The 21,012-nt window shown below is 40.1% G+C and overlaps 1 protein-coding gene across 5 annotated transcripts in view; it reads right to left on the reverse strand.

The window, feature by feature from the left end:
• dlgap4a (discs, large (Drosophila) homolog-associated protein 4a) overlaps positions 1-21,012 on the reverse strand; it is a 105,645-nt gene that overhangs the window by 26,786 nt on the left and 57,847 nt on the right. For 3 of the 5 annotated variants that reach the window (XM_088081970.1, XM_088081973.1, XM_088081972.1), the window contains 2 exons: positions 1,180-2,455; positions 68-303 (listed from right to left, as the gene is read on the reverse strand). In XM_088081970.1, coding sequence (XP_087938096.1) covers positions 68-303; positions 1,180-2,394 — 1,451 coding nt within the window. In that variant the 5' untranslated portion in view covers positions 2,395-2,455. The remainder of the gene's footprint in view (positions 1-67; positions 304-1,179; positions 2,456-21,012) is intronic. The other 2 variants (XM_088081974.1, XM_088081971.1) reach the window with 1 other exon arrangement.

Below are 21,012 nucleotides of genomic sequence, written 5' to 3' on the forward strand. Positions count from 1 at the left end.
ATAAGCACGATAATCAAGGTTATAATTCCAGTATGATTCATTTAATTCTCTATGCTGTAGGACTTACTTGCGTTGAGGTGGAGGCGGCTGCTGCTCGCTCAGGGAGTGCTGGGTGGCCTTCAGGTAGCTCTGGCGACGTGCAGTGGCCTTGGGCGAAGGTTTGGGGCTTCCCTCTGAGTCCTCGCTGTCTTCTATGTCTCCCATAGCTTTCACATAGCTGCCGCTGCGCATCCTTCGACAGGGGATTTCAGTTCCTCTGGCTCGGCCGCGACCAAGAGTTCCTGCCCAGTCACCCAGAGGGACCTGGATTATGAAAACACAAACATACAGACTTTTAAATCATGAAATGGTTTGTGTCTAACCCTCCTCACTCCGTTTAAACTTTTGAAACCTGAGAAAATTAGTTTGATTTCTATAAAAAAAAAAATGGAGCAAAGGCAATGAGCAACTTAACTAGACATGGTCCAATAATGATCAAAAGTTTATATAAAAGTACAAAATTATCTGAAAATAAGCACAAAATAGTTAAAGAAAAACACAAACAGACAAGAAAAATAGCCAAAAAGTGCTGGAAATATATATGTATTTATTCTATATATTTCATTATAATTCTTTTGGTAACATAATTTTTTCTAGGCATTTTTCACCATTTTTTAGATGATTTTCTAATAAAGCTCTGCTTTTTAAAACTAATTTCTTGTAATTTTCTTGTCACCTTTTACTAATTTCTTGCAATTTGTCAGACATTGCTTGCCAAGTTGGTCACTGCCCCCCCCCCCATGTTTATAAAACAAATCAAACCAATTTGCTTAGGTTTCAAAGGGTTAAATAGCTTGTGAAAGATTTCTGATTGCAGCACCAGGAAAATGATGCCAATCCAGGTTTCAAAGAGCTGAACATGCATTTAAAGTATGATTCTGGGAATGTGAGTTTGTGCAATGGTGCTTCAAAACAGAAAACATGACTGGGATGAATGTCATGCGTTATGGGAAATTATCTATAAATGTGACTGAGTGTAAACAGTGAGGATAAAGTATATATGATAAACAGAATAAAGTCAATTTTTAGAAATTGTCTTTAAGTGCTCAGAAACTGATTAATAAAACCAACAAACCTCAGAGAAATTATATAAATATCCATGCAAACTTACAAAGAATGATGATGAAGATGAATACTCACTGGCCTTCCTACCTGAAGGAACTGTTGTGCCAGGTCTTGGTGGCATGACTTTGATTTAAGCAGGGTCCTATTGACTGTGGCGGAGCCCTTCTGCAGCACTTGCCTGGCCTGGCTGAGGGTTAGAGTGGACCACGAGCCTCTCTTCACCAGTATATCATCCTTGCTTCCCCTGGTTCTACCCTCTTCATCCTTGGATCCTACCTGCGTCGCCTGGCACGCCAAAAACTTGAGGTCACTGCTGCTTTTCGAGGTCTTGAGAGTATGTGCAGAAATGGTGTTGTAGCCCTGTGGGATATGTCTGGGAGGGGCCTGGCTGTCTGACACCGCTCTGCCAAGAGTCATCATGGTCAGCGGGTTGCGGTAACCTACAGCAATAGTGCCAGCTTTGGTAGTGTCAGTGTCCAGGGCATCGTCCGAGCTCCACAGGCCCAGTGCATTGGGTCTAGGTCTCTGTTTTTGCCCTTCAGTTTTAGCCCTATCTTTACTCTTGCTCCTGCGTGATGGTCTTCCACCGTCCTCACCAGCTCCTGTGGTGACACTCAGTCCTCCGGCGGAGCGCCCATTTAAGCTGCCTTTGATTGCAGAGTTTTCCAGTGACTGCGACTTGGCAAATAGCTTTTGCACAGAGTGCATCAGGTGGCGTATGCGTCCTGGGCTCTCACTGCGTTGCTTCGACATACGTCCTCTATGAAACTGAAGTGTGCTGAAGCCATCACGCTGCAGGGGCAGGTGCCTCTCCAGCTGATCCAAAAGGTTGGAGGGTAACCGGTTCATCTTGGCTGCTGCTGCAGAGGAGATGGTGGCTGATCCACTGGTGATCATAGGAGCACCAGAAAGGCCCAGACCCAAGCCCATGCCCATAGATAAGGAGGTGGATAGTGCACCCGCTCTGCCGCCCTGCCCAGCACCGCCCGCCATGCAGGCCTGGGAGCAGTCGACCTGGTCAGCCTGGGTGGTGAAGTGCAGACGAGGGAAGGTGCTGCTGTTGGAGACCTGGCTGAAAGGCAGCAGGCAATCAGGGGTGAGGGGGGTGGGGCTTGTGGGAGTGCACTGGTGGAGATGGGGGTCCAGGGTGGCATAGTGGTTTATGGTGGGGCTCAACAGGAAGGAGCTATGGGGGTCAGAGGTCAGAGGACACAAAGGCTTCTGTGGGCATCCGGGGGGTTCACACGAGTCGGACAGGTGACGACTGCGGTTGGCTCCTAACCCTTTCATGATGGTTTAGATGTCGTCTCTAGAACATGTCTCCAATCAGTACAGGTCTGAAGGGCCCATCCTGCAACATGGAAAGACACAGAAATGATTTATTAAACATGGAATTCAAGTCTTAGATCCCTGACTGGCGCTGTTATTTACTAATGTATTTAGATAGCTGTGTGAAAGTATATTAACACAAAACTTTTAACACTTCTGGGCATTTTCCTGTTACATTTTAGTTCTTTTCTCTCATTAAACCGTTTTTTAAAATCCTAATTTCGATGCAGATTCTCTCAGGAATGTTTTAATATAAATGAGCCAGTTTGTCCCTTTACAGAGATTATACTTAACAGTGCATAACAGTAAAACAGCCTTTTGCGTACAATATAAAAGCTCAGAGCGCGCATTCTCCACATCCATACTTACAGTTAATGAAAACATTAGAGTTAGAGCCCATTTAGTAGTGTTTTTCTCGGCGTGTCCTTGAATTTTCAGCACAGTAATTGAGCTAAAAAAGACATTATAGACTGTTTCTGCTGTGTGGCACATTTTACAATGGCAGCATAACACAGTCAGTGATGTGGAGCCACTTTCCTCAACAGTAACTTCCCATATGAGTTGTTTAACACAGCAAACCACCAGGTGGAGCACCAGTAGCAAGTGCATAAAGGACACTGTTTGGGTCCTGTGGGGAAACACATATAAACATGGTCTTAAATTTTAGTCTCACATTAATATGTCTAGGTTTAATAAATCACATGTGCACCAAAATAACCCCATGGTATGATGAGAGCTTTTTTTTCTTCATTTTTTAAAGCAAACAATGAACAATGCTTGGATAGTTTTTCTGTGATTTACTGTCTCTGTTAAACCGCCACTAAACACAGAGGAACAAAAGAGCCATAAGGATGAAAATCAAAAGACAAACAATCTAAATCACAGATTATTCTCACTGAAAAGGACGGCCTATAATGCATGAACTGTTCCACCGCAGCAGTCAACCAGACAGCCACAGGCCCGATCTAAACCTCCACAGTGATGTACGGCCTGGAGCTACTCCGCTCACAATGCATAGGAGAGCGATTTTGTGACTCACACATGTAAATGAGCTTTATATTTAAGGAGCACTATTTGTTCCAAAGCAGGAAATGAACCCTCATCTCAACAAATCATTTTTGGTGCCTTGCCATCCTCTCCAATCCACTAACTGTGGGATAAACTGAGTCTCCTTTCCTTTCTCATCACAGAGGACAATAAATCTTCCCTAATGCTCACTAAAGCAAGTATTTCATAGATGTATTTCAGTGGCATTTATATAAGATACAAGCCGGGATAAATGCTGAATTCAATCCAATAAAAGTTCATTTGGCTGCCGTTATTATTTACAGAATATTTGTGTTTATTAGATTTTGTAGGAAGAGCTCCTTTATGGGTAAGATTTTGAAAATAGCTTGCCAAAGAGCAGATGGGGATGACAGCTCTGATGTATTGCTAATTTTCTCACCGCTTGCCTGGGATAAACCTAAATGCAATCACAATCTCTAAACACAGCCCTTTAAGAAGTATTTTACTTTCACTGAGGGTCTTCTCATACAACTTGGGTATCTATTCAGAAGAAAGAAGCAGATACTTTTGAAATTGGTTTCACGAGGCGATAGAAAAAAGAGAAAAAGGGCTGCGGCATTTGCTTTTGCTCAAGAGGTAGAAAACTACAACTTCCAGAATGCACTGCGCTGCACCAGACCAATAAGCATCCCTGCAATCTCATGTTACAGTTAAATAATATAAGTAAAATGTGTTTCTTTGATGGTGAGATGGAGGGACTTTTACTATAGTTTATTTTCCATGCTAGCGCTATTGTTTAGCAGTGGCGCCATGGGATGCCGAAGGGGCCTGATACAATTGCTGCAAATTGATGCGATTTATTTAAAAAAGAAAAAAGCTAGGGAAAAACTATATTTATAATTACCATAATTACATATTCAAAATTATCTTACAGTATTATTATAATTTTTCAGCACTTTTCTGGGTCATTTCCTTTTAATTTTGTTTTAATTAAATTCTTATTTTCACATAACCTTTTTTTTTTTTTTTTTTACCAATTTTTTGTTATGTTTTTGATAATTTCTTCTTTTGTTGCTCATTTCCCTCTTCCCATGATTTTAAAAGAAATTGAGCAAGTTTGCCCAGGATTCAAGGGGTTAAACAGTGTAATAGAATTCATGAAGTTAAGTTTTGGCTTTTGGTTTTGGTGTGCCATACCAAGATTTTCAGTGGTGCCATCTGGGCCCCCTCTATGAAGAATATCTAAGGGCACCACTGTTGATATGATTCAACGCTGGTTGAAAATCAGTAAAGATTCCCTTTAATTCGCTTCTGTCATTTACTGTACATGAAATAGCGCTCCCATGAAGGGAAACATGGCAGCCTGGCCTCAGACAGCATAGAAACATAAATGAGGGAAACAGAAATGCTTGAGGGCGACCGTCTCGTCTTTTTCTATAGCGAGCCTACTCATTCTCAAAACTCACTATACAGACAGTAATATTGCATCAAGGTTATGAAAACTCATAATTCACACAGCAGAAATCCTTGCTGCATTAAATTCTCCCCAACAGATGCTGTCTGTATCACAGTGGAGTGACTCACTGATCAGTCAATGGTAAGAGCCCTCTCCCACAGAAAGCATGAAATCTTGCCTGGGAGCTGAATGTGGAGGAATGTTAACTGCACACGTTTTCATTCCACTGTGTTGGTTTGCCACTTCTCACGTCTCTCTGACCTCCCATATACTCTCTACGGTGCGAGAGCAGCCACTTATCTGAGTCAGTGTTCCTGGACGGGCACAGCGGCGTGCTGACAAATACACCAGCGTTTTACAACGGCGCAGCCTGCTGTAATTCATCCACCCCAAGCTGACTGTAGCCCCACGTGTTCTCGTCCTGTAGGCGCCACTGCTGACAAACTGACACACACCTACACACTGACACACCAACACACACTGACACACGCAGAAACGTGCTAACTGCCCACCCACCCGTCCACCACCACAACGAAAACCCTGTCAAGTGCCGAGCATCACAGGGGCGCGATGAGAAAGAAATAATGCTCACAGTTCATGTGATTCTGTCACAGGTTCAGTGCATCTGTCTGTCTGCCTGTGTGATGGTGGCCAGCAGGCTCTTGCATAATTACAAGGTGAATGAATCCTTGGACTGCAAATATGTCTCTGCTTCACACGCACACGGGGAGCAATATCTGGCTGTGGGAATTATCTCAGAGAATCGTGCACATTCACTGACTTACAGTAGCGTTACGTCTCTTTCGGCTACATATGCAGCACGCGCATCATCAAAAGCACGACCTCAAATGATCTCATACGTCAGTGCCGTATTGGCTGCAGTTGTAGTGCACTTATGTAAGGTGGAGAGAGATCTTACAGTTGTTTGTGTATTCTGGTCCTTTCAGGGTCATTTGGAGGGTAAAAACTCACACAGGCATTTGGTTGAGTGGTGTGTGATGGTGATCCATGGACAACCGCAATCATCAATCAGCCATTAAACATAATGGAAAATGAGATTTGACTGGAGTTATTCATGTAGCACATTATAAGACACATATTTATTTAAACACGTGAAAAAGACTGAAATATGATTTAATTTATGAGTCATAAAAGAGAAACAGACATGAAAAGTCTTTAATCTCTTTGTTCAAACACAAAGAAGGCCATTTGATGAATAAATGTCAGTACATGTGACAGTAGGTTAAACAAAAGGCTTATTAGAACATTAACTTGTGTTGCAAATTTAATGAACCAAATAATACATCTTTGAAAAATATAAAAAAATATGAATAGCATAGCCCTAATGCTTACATACAACTAATTTGAAACAGCAAATACATTTTGAGGTTAAAGCAATACTGAGTAAATTACATTTTCCACTAACATAAAGAGGAAATGTTGCTAATTGATGTATCAGGCAAGTTGCATAAATGTTGACTCTGAAAATATCAGCAAAATGTTCACTGCCAACTCGGCCAAATCAGGCAATCTGGCATTACAGTATCCACTTACAATGACAAATACAGCATTATTTTCTTATTAACCTTTTTTTATAACATTAAACCAATGTCACAATGCTTCTCTAAACTGAACCAACGTGCTTTTGTCCAAACACCAACCTAAGGGTCTGGTGTCAAGGTCCTGCACTTTATATGCACGCAATCATCCCCAACCACCTCCCTCTGAAGCTTGTAGGGAAATAATTATAGTATTTAACACACTGACAATAATTTACCCAACAACATAATTAAGAAAGCAGTTTAGTGACAAACAATTGTCTTGGAGACAAGGTTGAATAACATTGTAGGAGTATATAACATATTCAAATTCATACAAAAACTGCTGTGTGAATATTATTTACATTTTTTTGCTGAAGTATAATAATAATAACTGTATAATTTTGATTTTTTTTTTTTACAATTAGATATGTAACAATACGTAACAAAATATGTAACAAAAAAAAAAGTTTTGTCCATCCAGACTTTAATTACGTAACGGATAATGGCTTACTATAATAGAGCAGATCAAAAAAGCATTGCCCATTCCCCCTGCACTTCAGTGCTAATGAGGTCTAAAGAACAAACCTGGATGGTTGATCCACCAGGGCCTTTAAAAAGCATAGTGATGTCTCAAACTCTAACACACGTAACATGAAAAGCTTCTTTTTCCACGGAGAGTCAGAGCAGGTCAGGAGGAGTGCTGTAGTCACAGCTGCGCTCAGGTATAAAAATCTGGCTACTATGCATGTACTGATAATCTACTGTTCCCTGCCTGTAAAGGATGTGCCCAAGTATATCATTCTTCACATTATTTATTCAACAAATCTCTCCTTTATTGTTATCTCAGTATCCTGCTGGTAAAAATGCTAAGTCTCAATCTCAAATTCGAAACTTGCTTTTTTTAAATGAAAGCTGCAATAAGTGATTTATTGGCCACTTGGGTGCAACGGGAAAAATTGACATATTATCTCCTTTTACAGTGACATGTAGACCTTGTTAGCACAGAGCCTATTTTATCATCCTGTAGATAAGTTGCAACATTAGCATTTATTAGCATTCATTTGGGGCCATATTTCTGGCAGCTCAATTGCCAAAAGGAAATGTTGGCACTGTATGTTTCTGCAAACCACGGATACCTTGCATTTGCTTGTTAAATATGTATCAAATTAACATTTCTAAACCTAGTTTTGATTACATGTATATGAGCTGATTTTTTGTCAACAGGAGGTAGAAGGGATGATGGATGGTGAGAGACGGCTGCCAAGCTGCAGACCAATGTTGAAGACCAACAAACAACAAAGCTGGATGTGTCATAGTGTGATATCAGCGGCTCTTCCAGCTGTGATTGTGGCAGAAAAGCCAGGCAAAACATAACCAAGTAACCACATGTTAACCACAGTAATGTTAAATCGTAAAGAAATGTAAAGTTTCCACAAACCACTACAAAATAACGTACATGTAATGTATCTGAGGTTTGCAGAAACGTATAAATCCGACATTTATTCTGTGATTGAGGTGGTTTCTGGCCTCCTGAGAAATATAGGTCCAATATGCTCATTTTTAACTCTCCGGGGAAATATTCATTTCTTTAGTAAGTGCTCCACTTTGTTCACCACCAGTCGCTAACTTTGTCTATTGATTTGTGCTGAGCAGGTAGCGGCCCAACCCTGCCTGCTTCCTCTGAAGCCTAGAAAACCAAAACAATGACCTGAAAGGCAGAGAGGAAGGAACTACAAGATGGCGTGATGTTTCTCAGTGGGCTCATCACTAACAGCAACTCCTTTCACATTTTAAAGGCAGCCATTTTATCCATTGTTAATATAAAAATATTGATTATAACTGCTTTTAATACCTACAAGCAAAATGCTCTCATCCATCACATTTCTACAGCTGTACCAGAGGAGCTGTTATTAGGTGAGAGAGTGAAAATTAATTGACTCCCCATCTGTTTATTTCACTCTGATAGATCTTCATTTGACTTTCTCTGTCCTCAAACAAAAATCATGTGAACCAGGGGGGCACCTAAGTCATAAAGTTTAATGCACCTTTAATTTAACACAGTAACACTGAGGGTGTGCTCATTTTACATATACAGTTTTTATATTGTAAATGTGGTCATTAGAAATTCTCTCATAACATCCTATCCCAACTGCACCATGAAAAGTAACATCTGGATTAGTGGTTTAATATCCTGATTCTGAGATTAAAACAAATTTAAAACACAAAAGTACGACCAATTATGTAAGAAGAATGTAAAATTGTCTTAAACTGAAATTTCAATCATATCAAGGTTGTCTGATGGTCAAACCGCCCACTTATTTATTAGAAGTAGTCCTACTATTCTAGCTATTATTGTTACCTGCATTTCAATGACTGTCTGAGATCTGGGACGGCTAAGTTGGCTTCTGTACAACGTGGCTGTCACATGTTATTGTGCAGAAAAATCAAAGCCAGATGACACACAATAAACAAGCACAAATGTTATCAAGGCTACGGCTTTGAATAATACTCATTGTTGGAGGATGCTTGAGACTTTCCAAGTACCTCGCAGTTATGTAATGATGTTTCTAGAGCTTACTGTGACAGAAAGAAAAGCCCAAGGGGAGGAATAATATTTATAGCATCCTTGAAGCTATGCATCAAATTTTCAGCTGTCAAGGTAGAGATGGTTTTGATAATTAGGGCACTCCTGGTGAACCAACAAAAACATGGGGGACAAGCTTGACATATTGTCTGTTGCTGTGCAAGGGTGTTAAATTAGGCATTGTATTTTTATTTGCTTCCTACTGCAATGCTCTGTGCAATGTCTGGTTTTTGAAAATGCATTAAGAAGCTTCATTCTGTTCAGAAAGTACAAGCTGAAATCAATGCAGCCACACAGCATTTATCAATTGCAAAATTCAGTTACTTACATAAGTTTTAAGATAATTGTGATTAACAGCCATAAAATTGTCTTCTACTGAGTCTTGGGAACATTAAATTAATGCAAATTCTTCAGAAATATTGATAAAAATACTCGTGTAGGTATTGCTACATGAATATAAGCACTTACAAAGAGCCAACTGGCATTAAAAGGCAGTCTGGAAAGTTGCTCTCTAGCTGCCCCAATTGAATACACCGAATTAAAACTGACACATTTGTCAATTAACGAATCATTAATTCGAAGTAATTCATGTAGTGATCACCTGAAATCTAATTTGACCTTATTACTGAGTCTCATAATTATTCAAGATATTGCAAAACAGTCAACAGTGTTTCAACACTAAATAAGAACCAGGAGAGTCTACCCACGGGAGCACACTATATTCACACTACACATTCACACAAAGCACACCGTACAGTATTCACACTAAGTAAGTGTGTAACAAATCATTTTTACTGCTGGACTGGATATCAAATATTATACGCCTTAACAGGGGTAGCCTGGTTGCCCGCAGGGAGCCAATGAATCGCCTGCAGGGCACGCTCTGTAAAAAATACGCTTTTTAAAATGGTGCTACATGAGCAGAAAAAAAACTGAGAAAAGGGAGGTAGAACACTACAACTACCAGGATGCACTGCTCCTCAACAGACCAAAAACACTCCTGTTTGTGGAAGATGTAACGCAAACTTGGATGTTTTGATACAGGAAACATTATGGCAGCAGATTGGTTATAAACAGGCCCCCAGAAAGAGTGCTGGGCTTTAAAGCCAATTTTCGTAGTTGCCAAACAGCGGCATCACACCCTCTGAGGTGGTCAGTGATACCACTAGGCCCAGAAAGGCTTATTTAAACAGACTTACATTGGGAAAGTCTACTAAATCAATGGATATATTTTGGGGGGCATCACAAACAACAAAATATGACTTGCTTGCCTATTAGGATTTGATCCATTTGGTCCAATAACATTTGGAAAGTCTAGAAGAGCCGCATGATTAAATTATTTCATCCCCATTCAAGTCAGCTGAGCGCTAAACCAGAAGTAGCTGGCTCGGCCAGTGGAAGTCTCTAGTGCACTTGCTCTGTTGACCCAATGATGCAGGAGCAGCGCTGATCATCTGGGTTAGGGGATGCACAATATTGTATTTTTCACCAATATCTGATATATTAACTCATTGGCCGATAACTGATATTGATGCCGATGTATTCGCTTTTTTTCCCCCTCAACTAATTTTAGTGAACAAGTCTCTTCTGTAGAGGAATTATATTATGCAAACTGTTTTTACGATGGCCCACCAGCAAATGAAGACAAAATACGATACTTCTCAGTGTATGTTACATTCAGTCATTGTGCAAAATGAGAATAATAATCAACCTGGGGATGATATTTTGTATTTCAGCAGAAATAAGCATGTTGGCCAATTTTAAAGCCAATAATGGCCGCTGCCAATGACACACTGATATTATTGTGCATCCCTAATGCGGGTAATTTACCATACCATTTACCATACCACGGAAAAAAGACATTTTTTTGGCTTCATGCGCCACTGAGCAACTTTCATAGGAATGAACAGGGGCCCCGGGGGTCTCTTAATACATCTATGTAATAAATAATTTTGATATCAAAGCCTACAGTGCACCAAAATATGAGAGAGAGAGAGAGAGAGAGAGAGAGGGAGAGAGGGAGAGAAGTCTCTTATTTTTGGGCTCTTTTTGCCTTTATTGCAATAGGACAGGTATAACATGAAAAAGGTAGAGAGAGGGAATGACATGCAGCAAAGGGCCGTGGGCTGGAATCAAACCCGTGGCAGATGAACATGGGGTGTCCCAGCTCAGGTGAGCTACTCTTTGTGTCAGTGGTGGCGGACATACGAAAATGCTTAAGTACAATCTGTAGGTCGAGAAACAGCCCGAGAGCAGGAGAAAATCCACTTTTTGGCAGCGAATGCTTGGAGATGAGCTGGTAAGATGCTTCACTTTACACATACTGCCAACAATGTTATGACACAAAGCTGGTTGAAAATTGGTAAAGCAACCCTTTAACAAAGGGTATATAGTGCCAGGGTTAGGAAAGAAAGACCATCCCACTGTGAATCTTTCCAAACTTCCCAATGGCCAGTCCGTGCTGCATACAAAACAACTAGTAAATATTATACAACTGCAGAGTCAGAGAGAAAGAAAAGTAATGCTGAGTCTCAAGTTTTACAGCGTCAGTTTAAAGTAGTTAGAGTTCATTATTAGGAGTTTCCCTCTGGTTCCACAACACAAGCACTGAGTTCATTAAGTCAAATTAGGGAGAGGAGGGCAGTAAAATATATATATATTTCTTGGCTAGTCTCTTTAATAATGCTTCATGGGGAAAAAATAAAACATAAAAGAAATATTCTGGAACTATTTCCACACAGACATTTAAAATCTACAAAAAAATGGGGATGAAACTCTGAACATAAATGTACTTTGACAAAACAATCATCCTCACAGGGCCAGTGAAATTGCCGCTACTTTGTCATAAACCGCCATCATTGGCCCACTGGGAGGTGATGTCACGTACAGCCCAACGCTGACATACAGCCGCTGTTACATCTACACGAGGCCTGCTAACAAGCAGAACCAAGAGTTGCTGGGCTGTGTCCCTTGGAGCCACCAAGCAGGCCTGTAATAGATGTGTGCTGTAGCTGTGCACTTCCCCTCCAGCCTCGGGTGATGAGCAGAGGGAGGGGAGAGACGGGGAAGAAAAAGAGAGGTATCGATCTGGGTCTCGCTCCTTGTTCTAAGGGTGAATATACAGCTGCTGGGTATTGGCTTTTGCAGTCTCCTTCAATAATCACTATTTTTTTCTCATTGCCTCCACTCTCTTTCAGGCACATGTACAGTACATTTACACTACAGTCTACTACAATTACTGACTGAATTCTGTATCTTATTAGCCTATTTCTTTATCACCCTTTTTATCTTTTATAAACATAACTTTTCTTAAATGGCTGCAGAGGTCTTCCTGGGTGGACTAATTTCAGATTCATCTAATTAGGTGTTTGATATAACCAGTATCAAACATATCTAACTTCCTCCAAATGACTCCAAGTACATAGTTCCTGTTTACAGTATTAACACATTGGATGAGCCAATGCCATCCGTTATCCCCACTGTCGGGTGAGAATCTACTAATAGCGCATTTCAGTCACAAAGTTATGTCATCAGGACTTCCTGTGGATACACCAAGTGTTGTTCTTTACTGTTGCAAGTGTTTCTCTCTGCTGCCTGGAGGAAAGCAACAGCAACAAGGCTCATTTCTGTGGACAACAGGGCTCATCTGCACAAAAAAGTGATATCTTTCCATTAGGTTTTATAGCAGTGTTGAGTAATGTTCCAAATAAAACTTGTAAAATAACAAATCACTGCCATTACAAATTAACTTGTTATGCAGCAGCATTTCTGTCACCAAAAATGAAAACCACTCTGGATTCCATGCACATGATGGCAATATTGTCCAAAGGGTGTGTAAAACCTACTTCTGAATGTACTGACTCTTTCATTAGTATAAGTCTTTTCTATGGCCCGTGATTTGGAGCTCTGCTAGTAGCAGCTCCTCACTAGTAAGCAGAAATACGTCCTTAAACAAAAGGAAAAGTCAGTGTGTTTACATGATGCTAGAAAAAGTCGAATTATTGTGTTAGTCAGACTAAAACTGGACTTTTAAAATACACGTAAACATGTTAGTTCGACTGAAATCAGACTAAATCAAAGTTGGACACAAGCAGAAAATGTGATTGTAATTCGATTTCTTCTGTCATTTGCACACCTTAGTCCAACTTTAACCGGACCAGGCATTCTGCGTGTGCTCCCGGGTCACTGCTCCCGCCTCCCCTGATGGCTTGGGATAGGGACTGTTGGACTTTTTGTAGGGGAAGGGGTGCTGCAAAACAGGTTAGGCATTTAAAAAAAATAATTAAGCATTGCGGAGGGACTTGTGCAATCAATTTTGGCTTAGGTGAGGGACATACATTTTGAAATTGTACTATTTTATATTTATTTTAAATAAAAGCGTGACACTCCCGCCATCCCCTTTCCCACAACACCAGCATGTAAGCCAAGCAATGTACTGCTGTGGACGGGGCAGCAGCAAAACATATTTCAGCCGCCTAAAAAGATCATGAATATTAGCTCCGATTTAACTTCCACAACAGCTGATGGAGGCAACAGTAGACCAGCAACTCCGCTGTTCTGTGGAGTAAGTCTGGTGTTTTTGATAAAGGCTCCAAATCTCTGTTGGTAAAGGCTGTCTTACAGCAAAGTGAAGCAAAGATAATATTGTTCATATTTAACTAACAGACATGAGAGTGGTATCAATCTTCTCATCTAACTCTTTGCAATCGAGCAATAAATCATATTTCTCAAAATGTCAAACTATTCCTTTAACATGACCCAAACAGGCAACGCCAATAAATGCACATCCTTACACGATAAAAACAAACCCTCCGACCTCTCTTCTGTCTCTGTGTTACTGAAAAGGCCGAGTCCATAACCAGGAGGGATATGAGTTACACAATAAGACTTCTCTCTGTTGTAGCGTGCCATGATTGCAAAATGCTTTTAGTCTTTCAAGGATTATAAGTACCATTGAGTGTCCAATAAGCTGGAAGCTAAAGACACTAAGATATAACAGAGTGATTCTGACAGTGTGGCGGCATATATATCCACCAAACCATTCAAACATCATTTATACGCCCAAGAGGCTGTAACACCAAGACATTTTTCTCTGCAGAAGGGATGTGACTGCCAAATGTTGGTCAGTCACATTAAAGGAAGAGGCAGAGGTTGTTAAAAATGCTTGGAGGAAAGAATCAACTACACCAAGGAAAAATGTGCTCTCCAACACGACATATAGTAAATATTCATATCTATTTTTTCCTTCTGTCTACAGTGGATCTGCAGATGTTCACAGTTTCTTTGGTGAGTTTTTTCTTTGGGGGGACTAAGTTCTGCCTGTTTATTACTGTTGTTTTTGTGTAAATATTTGCTGTTGTTTTTTAACTTTTGTGTTCATTTACCTTCTACAACTGAGAGATGAACTGAAATTGCACCGCACATTTGTGCAATGTCAATAAAGTATTCTATTCTATTCTCTCTCTTTTTTTACTAACACGATATTATTTATAGTTAATGAATGGTTAGTATTTTTGGCATTTATGAAAAATATGTTAATTAATTAATTATATTATTTAATAAATCAATACAATATTTGAGGTCTATTTTGAAGATCGGGCTGATGATGACCTGCACTGAAAATCATACTCATACTTAAGTACAAAAGCATAAAAAAAGTACTTTTTAAATTATTAAAAGTAAAAGAACTCCTTATGCAGAACAGCTCCATCATTGATTCTATACATTGGTATTGGAATTTTATTATTGATCCATTTATGTATGCAGCATTTTTAATGTTGTCAAGGTAGGGCTAATTTTAAGGTTATAATATACTGTTTTGTAGTTTAATTTGTAAGAATGGATATGATTTTTTTTTAAGTTTTATGTTTTACATGTTAATGTTAACTCTAACAACACTCTAATTTTTTGTTTAACTTGGACCCTGTTTTTCCTTCAGTTTAAGTGACAAATGAAGACAACAATTTTAAAATTGGTCCAGTATTGGGTGACGGGAATGACGCAAAACGGGTCATAATTTAACCACTCGTGGCATCTTTGCACCATCAAGTTAACATCCAGTAAAGGTGCTTTTAAGTGTCTGACACCATTATTACAGAGATAGACATTTTTGTTTAAGAGTAGGATCCTTTTAGTTTAACCAGAAACACCCACCAGACTCCACTTAAATAAAGAGTAATTTTGGGACCGTATCGTACCAGCATAGAGTCCCATCTAACTGTGTCAATTAAGGGTTTACTTCAATCAAACCAGAGATTGTTTGTTTGATTGTTAGAAAAGTATTAAGACAAACCAAGATGCTTTTATAAGTTTTATTTTCTTTCTGTCAGCTTTGATGAAGTTTTTTTTACCAGGATAAAATTACTTTTTATTTAAATGGGGTCTGGTGGGTTTGGCAACAGCAATTTTAGGACTGTTTCTGGTTAAACAAAAATGATCTCTTTCACAAAAAAGTTTTTCTCTGTAGGGATGCTTTCCAAAACGATGTCACTTATAATAACTATCTGAGCCTGTCAGTTGTAAAAACAAGCACTTTTTGTGGATGTAAATTGACGGTGCACAATTTCCCTGCATGGTTACACTGCAGTCTGTTTTGCGGTTGCCGACTGTAGCCCTTTTGTTTAACACTGAACCAATTCAAAAAATTGTGTTCCCATAAGTCTTAGACATAAAAACATGGGGAAACATGTTCTAGGTTGAAAAATACCAGAGTTACCCTTTAAATCTTAACCGGAAAAATAACTAGTTTCTACAGTTTTCAGATAAATGTAGTGAAGAAAAATGCTTCCCTCTGAAATGTGGTGGAACAGAAGGATAAATTAGTAGAATGGGAAAAGACTCAAGTACAAGTACCTCAAAATTGTAATTAGGCACAGTACTTTGTGAAAATACATATTTATACTTCATCACTGGTTTTGAGTGTGATGTAGGTTGTGCGGTAAGACTATGGGAAAGACAGACAGTCAAGCAGATGGGCGACTTTACATTACAGCACCAGCTCGAGCAGCTGACAGCTTTTGCTCCTCCATATTTACTGTAGGTAGAAACTCTCCAAAACACCTGCTCATCTCATTCAGTGACTTTCTAGTCAGAGAACTGAGGGAACTTTGTTGATGGCATGCGAGCACATCTTCCAAAAATCTGAAAGCATCTTTCTTTCACATTGTTGAACATGGGGGACGCTGCTCTCAAAATGTGAAGCCTGCTGAAATATTCAGAGCTAGGAGCATTTGGCGTTCATAGGATTCTCATCAGTGCTTTGCCCATTAAAGTGATCCCAGTGCACCGCTCTCCCTCGTTCACCACTGCACGCACTGAAGTGTAATTAGAGAGAGAGAGGTTGCACATTTCCCCTGAGCCATTTACCATCCGCACTGTACTGCTGCTGGTTCCTTTCTGCATGTTTTCATTTGGTTACATCTTGTGCCAGCACTTCAGCACAGCCTGACCACAGAGATCCACTTCAGTGACTCTGCAAGACTGAATGCATGGCAGCGCTGAATAGAAGGGTTAACATTTATGGGTTTAATTAGAAAACAGCTGTGATCCTAATATTGTTCAAGACATGAAAAAGTGTGAATGTAGAGATGTGTAAATCATCACTTGCTAATTAGATTAATAATTAATAAGATAAAAGGCCTGAAAGCAAAAAGTAAATTCTAGGCTTGAACAGAAGTGACATGATTCTGAATGTGTGCGTCTCTGTTTCTCTGTCTTCGTAAAGCACAACAGTTGCAAAAGCTGTAGGGCGGGTGCTGAGAGCTGCGAACTTCCCTCCCTGATAAAATGACTTTGACACTGTATTGGTCTCAGGCGAAACAAGACATAAAGCACCCAATAAGCTGCGTGTTATGCGTTACCCTCTGCAGTCATGTGCTGTTGTGTCATGCATGCTAAGCATGCACAGCCCAGTGTCTACACTGTTAAAACACGCTACCCATACATTCAGTACAGCCGCTGGGCCCCTGGGGAATTATTGCATGCTATTGGTTAGTAGCTGCCAGGGTGAATCCGCCACCAGTGCTCGTTTAAAATGCTGTCAAAGCTTTAATAGTCCCGGGGGCTTGGGCTTAGAGAGGAAACGCTTCAGTCTACTCTGGAAACAGAAAAGGCAAAACAGACAATGCTGTGCCACAGGAAGTAATACAATTGCTTTGTCTGAGCTTTGTTTGAGTTTTAAACTAATCTGCTGTCTTGCATCATGCTCTGCACAACTGTATCTTAATAGCCCTTTGCATTTCTAACCCATTTTCCAACTATTGGGGTTAATTCTTTGCAGGCTGGATTAAATCTATCCGTTTGATTGTAAGCTGTGTGTGCTTTATCTCTTTCAATGCCAGCTGACCCCCAAAGGAGGACTGGACTTCCTCCAAAATGAAGCAGAACAGTGACCTTAAACCGTCCAATCACACACAGTGAAATAATGACTGTTTGTGTCCACACCTTTCATGCATTTTGTACTTAAAAAAGACAAAAAGGATTCCTGGCAAAAATGAATATGAAACCAATCGGGATCACATTAGTCCTTAAAAATTAGGTTACAGGTATACTACAATGTTCACATAATGTGTTCTCTTGTAGAATGTATTTTTTTGTTAGAAACTTCAAAATATATTATATATATATATATATATATATATATAAAAGGTAAAAAGAGCAATAAAAAAGGTAATGTAAAAGGTAAACAGTTACATTAATGGTTGTTTCATAAATTGGTATAACTGAATTTATGCTCATTCAAAGGCAGTGTGATAAAGTGCTGAATGACTGATACAGTTGAGTTATTTTTTATAATTGAGATTACTTTGTTTTCCTGCACAAAAGGGGGGATAAATAACAAAAACAAAACAAACAACAACAAAAACATTGCTATTAGCCCACAATTTCCCACTCATGCAACCTTAGTGTTTTCTTATTTCTTTTCATTTGTCTGTGTTCGGGACATTCTTGGGCACAACGCGCAGGTGAGGAAAGGTAATGATCAGGTGGCATACCGTAAGCAGCACAATGTTAAACAAAGCTAAGAAAATTGCAGAAAAAGCACTAAAAAAAGTAAATATAGCAAGTTGATATGCCGAGTGATTTGGTTTAACTTTCCCTTTCACTAACAATACTGTTCAAAAACAGAGGCCGACAATCCTGCGTAATATAGTACCTTTAGTTTAAAAGAAAATAAGCCCTGAGGTTGACCTGCTGTGTAAATATAAGGAGCAACATATTGCTGCACTGGGGGTTTGCAGCTGCATTACCATAAACCACAACAGCTTCAACTACATCACATTCAAGCCCGGGGTATCATATTAAACGGATTTCTCAGAGATAGTCTCACGTAAATCCTATGGGAGGCAAGATCAGGGCAGCCGCAGAGCAGCTGTCCCTAGCTGCTCAAATTGGCCCCGGCACTCAAAACAAAATAAAATTAATATGCCGTTTTTCTCTCTGTAACGTGAAGGGATTAGAGCATCCACCAGTATCAGGATTTAGGATTGAGTGTGTACAGCACATGACCAGGCGGATCGGTTCAACCGCAGCAGCCGCGGTCAGACGGGGTAGAGCAGAGGGCTGGAGGAGGAGCGTATCTGTCCATTAAGAGCCACACTTAAACAGAAGCAGAGGCTGTTGAGAGGATTACAGCAAGGTCATATTAAATATGCGCAGATATTTTTTTTCTCTAAAAAGCGCTGCAAAGTGCTCTAATTAGAGTGAACATCAAAGCTTGTTTAGCCAGCAATGGAAGTAACAGGATCACAAAAAGCCACAGGATCACATTTATAACTATTAGCACTGAATATGTAGCAGTGTTAGGTCTTAACATGGGAAGACGGTGTAGACAGCGCTCTCCGTCAGCACTTAAGTACATCATGAACTTGTTTTCAACACGGAAACACAGATAAAAATGGAAATTACCTTATTTTCATGCCCTAACCCTGAACACCAGCTCAGTCTCTCGCTACACTATCCCTGTTTCCCAAACGAGACGCCATCCAGCCAACAAATGATTCTCCCGCCCCTCCCCCACAGCAGGAGAGTAGCGCTGTACTCCGACCCCCCTCCTATACGTCATTTTAAAACTGTAAAGCCAGATACAAATGAATTATCTGCACATCAACATATTTCATCTTAGTGTTAGGTCACTAAAGGAAAATGGCTTCTCTCTCTGATCAAATCTCTGCCTGTCCATTTGCAATGTAATATCCTTTTCCAAAGGTAACTCATGTCTCCAGTATGCGTCACTGAAGGTGTCCTGAAAAGCCTGCAAGTAAGTGTGTAACCCCACTGGACAAGAAAGTGAAATTTTGTCCTCAGGTTCTTGCAATATGAAAATCTGCCGATCATTCTTGGGGTAATTTAGTGTAGAGTATATGTAGGTGGAGCGCAATCAATCAGGAGGTTAACCCTTTGAAACCAGATTTCTTTCAAAAGCATGGGTAGAGGGCAATGAGCAACTTAACAAGACATGACCCGAAACATACCAACATAGTTACCAAAAATTACTTGATAATAAGCACAAATTCTGGAAGTTTTTTCCTAGTTTTTGATAATTTTCTGACAATTCTCCCCCCTTTTTGAAAGCTAATTTTCAGATCATTTTCTTGATTACCTTTAACAAATTTCTTGCAATTTGTGGGACATTTCTTGCCTAGATGGTCATTGATTATTTCAAAGAAATCAAACCAATTTGGTCAGGTTTCCAAGCGTTAAACACAGCAGAAGAAAACTGATGTCGAACCAGGTTTAAAAGGGTTAAACTCAGGTTTCATCAAGTTTGAATGCTGAATTCACCTTTCACTCTTCAGTGTGGTGGATGAAAGTGCAAGTGGAGTTGAGCACAAAGAAAACTCTGGTGTATATAAGGGCTGCCCCCTGAAAGACGGAGATTCTAATCATCCGTCAGAAACTCCTCTGCTGACTGAGATTGCTACAAGTTGAGCCGATGGGTTTTTCTGCGACTCTTTGTGCAGTGTCGGCTACTTCTGGGGATGTTTGGTCCCCAGATTTAGCTGCAGGGCGAATGCTCTTCACTTTCATGCTGCTCGTCAGTACAGACGGCTGTGGACACGGAGGCAGCTGCCCGGAGGATGATAGACTTTTCATCGTGAGGCTCCGAAATAACGTCTTCTGCCTTCTGCTTAGAGCTGTTTAATTTAGAGTTCACAGCAACTTATTTTAATTCCCTCCCTGGCTTTTGTTTGATATCTAGTGTTGGCAAAAAAATGCAGATTTCTGAACATCGTTAGCACAGTTGGCCTGTTTTATATATAATGTGAATGTCACTGTTAAACCGAACGTCTTGCTAAACCCTGCTCAAACTCTATATGGAAACAAAGAACATATATTTAAATATTCCACTGAAACGCGAAATCTGATTCAGATGACATAATTCCTAGTATTACATCGGATAACTTCCAATGTCTTCTTCACGTGTTCTGTGACTAAAGCATCTGAATATTTCCTACGCTTCAGTAATATTTTTGCACAGAGTCACTACCGCTGATAGACACGCAGGCCCTCTTATCCACCAGCTGTGAGAGCAGGCCGGTGATGCCGTGGGACCCTCAGGACTATGGAGAGGCAGCAGAGGGAGCATTGGTCACAGGGCACCATGACTGCCAGCTGAGTTGGGACAGTTTTGGGGCTTGAAAGAGGCACAATGAGCAACGCCATGGTTCTGCACTTGTCTCTCCTTTTAGGCGTAAACATGTCTTGTCTTCTGTAGCAGAAAGAAGATGTTTGGTGGATGCAGCTGTCGAGGCAACGTGACATTTCACCTCTCTGTCCTGCTGGAAGAGAGATGCTCTGATATGTTTACTTTCCTTGTGTTGAAGGTTGAATATGTCCAACAAAACAATGACTAATGCAGCTTCTGGCTACGGCAACATACTTAGTCAATTTATTAATCTGTCTTCTGTAGAGACAAAAATTGTCCTTTACCTCATATATTCAAATTAATCACCTTATATTTACCTTATACATTCACTTTAATCATCTGA

The sequence above is a fragment of the Plectropomus leopardus genome, chromosome 9 (assembly GCF_026936395.1).
Source record: "Plectropomus leopardus strain MGB_pleo_1.0 chromosome 9, ASM2693639v1, whole genome shotgun sequence".
In the NCBI taxonomy this organism is placed as follows: domain Eukaryota; kingdom Metazoa; phylum Chordata; class Actinopteri; order Perciformes; family Serranidae; genus Plectropomus; species Plectropomus leopardus.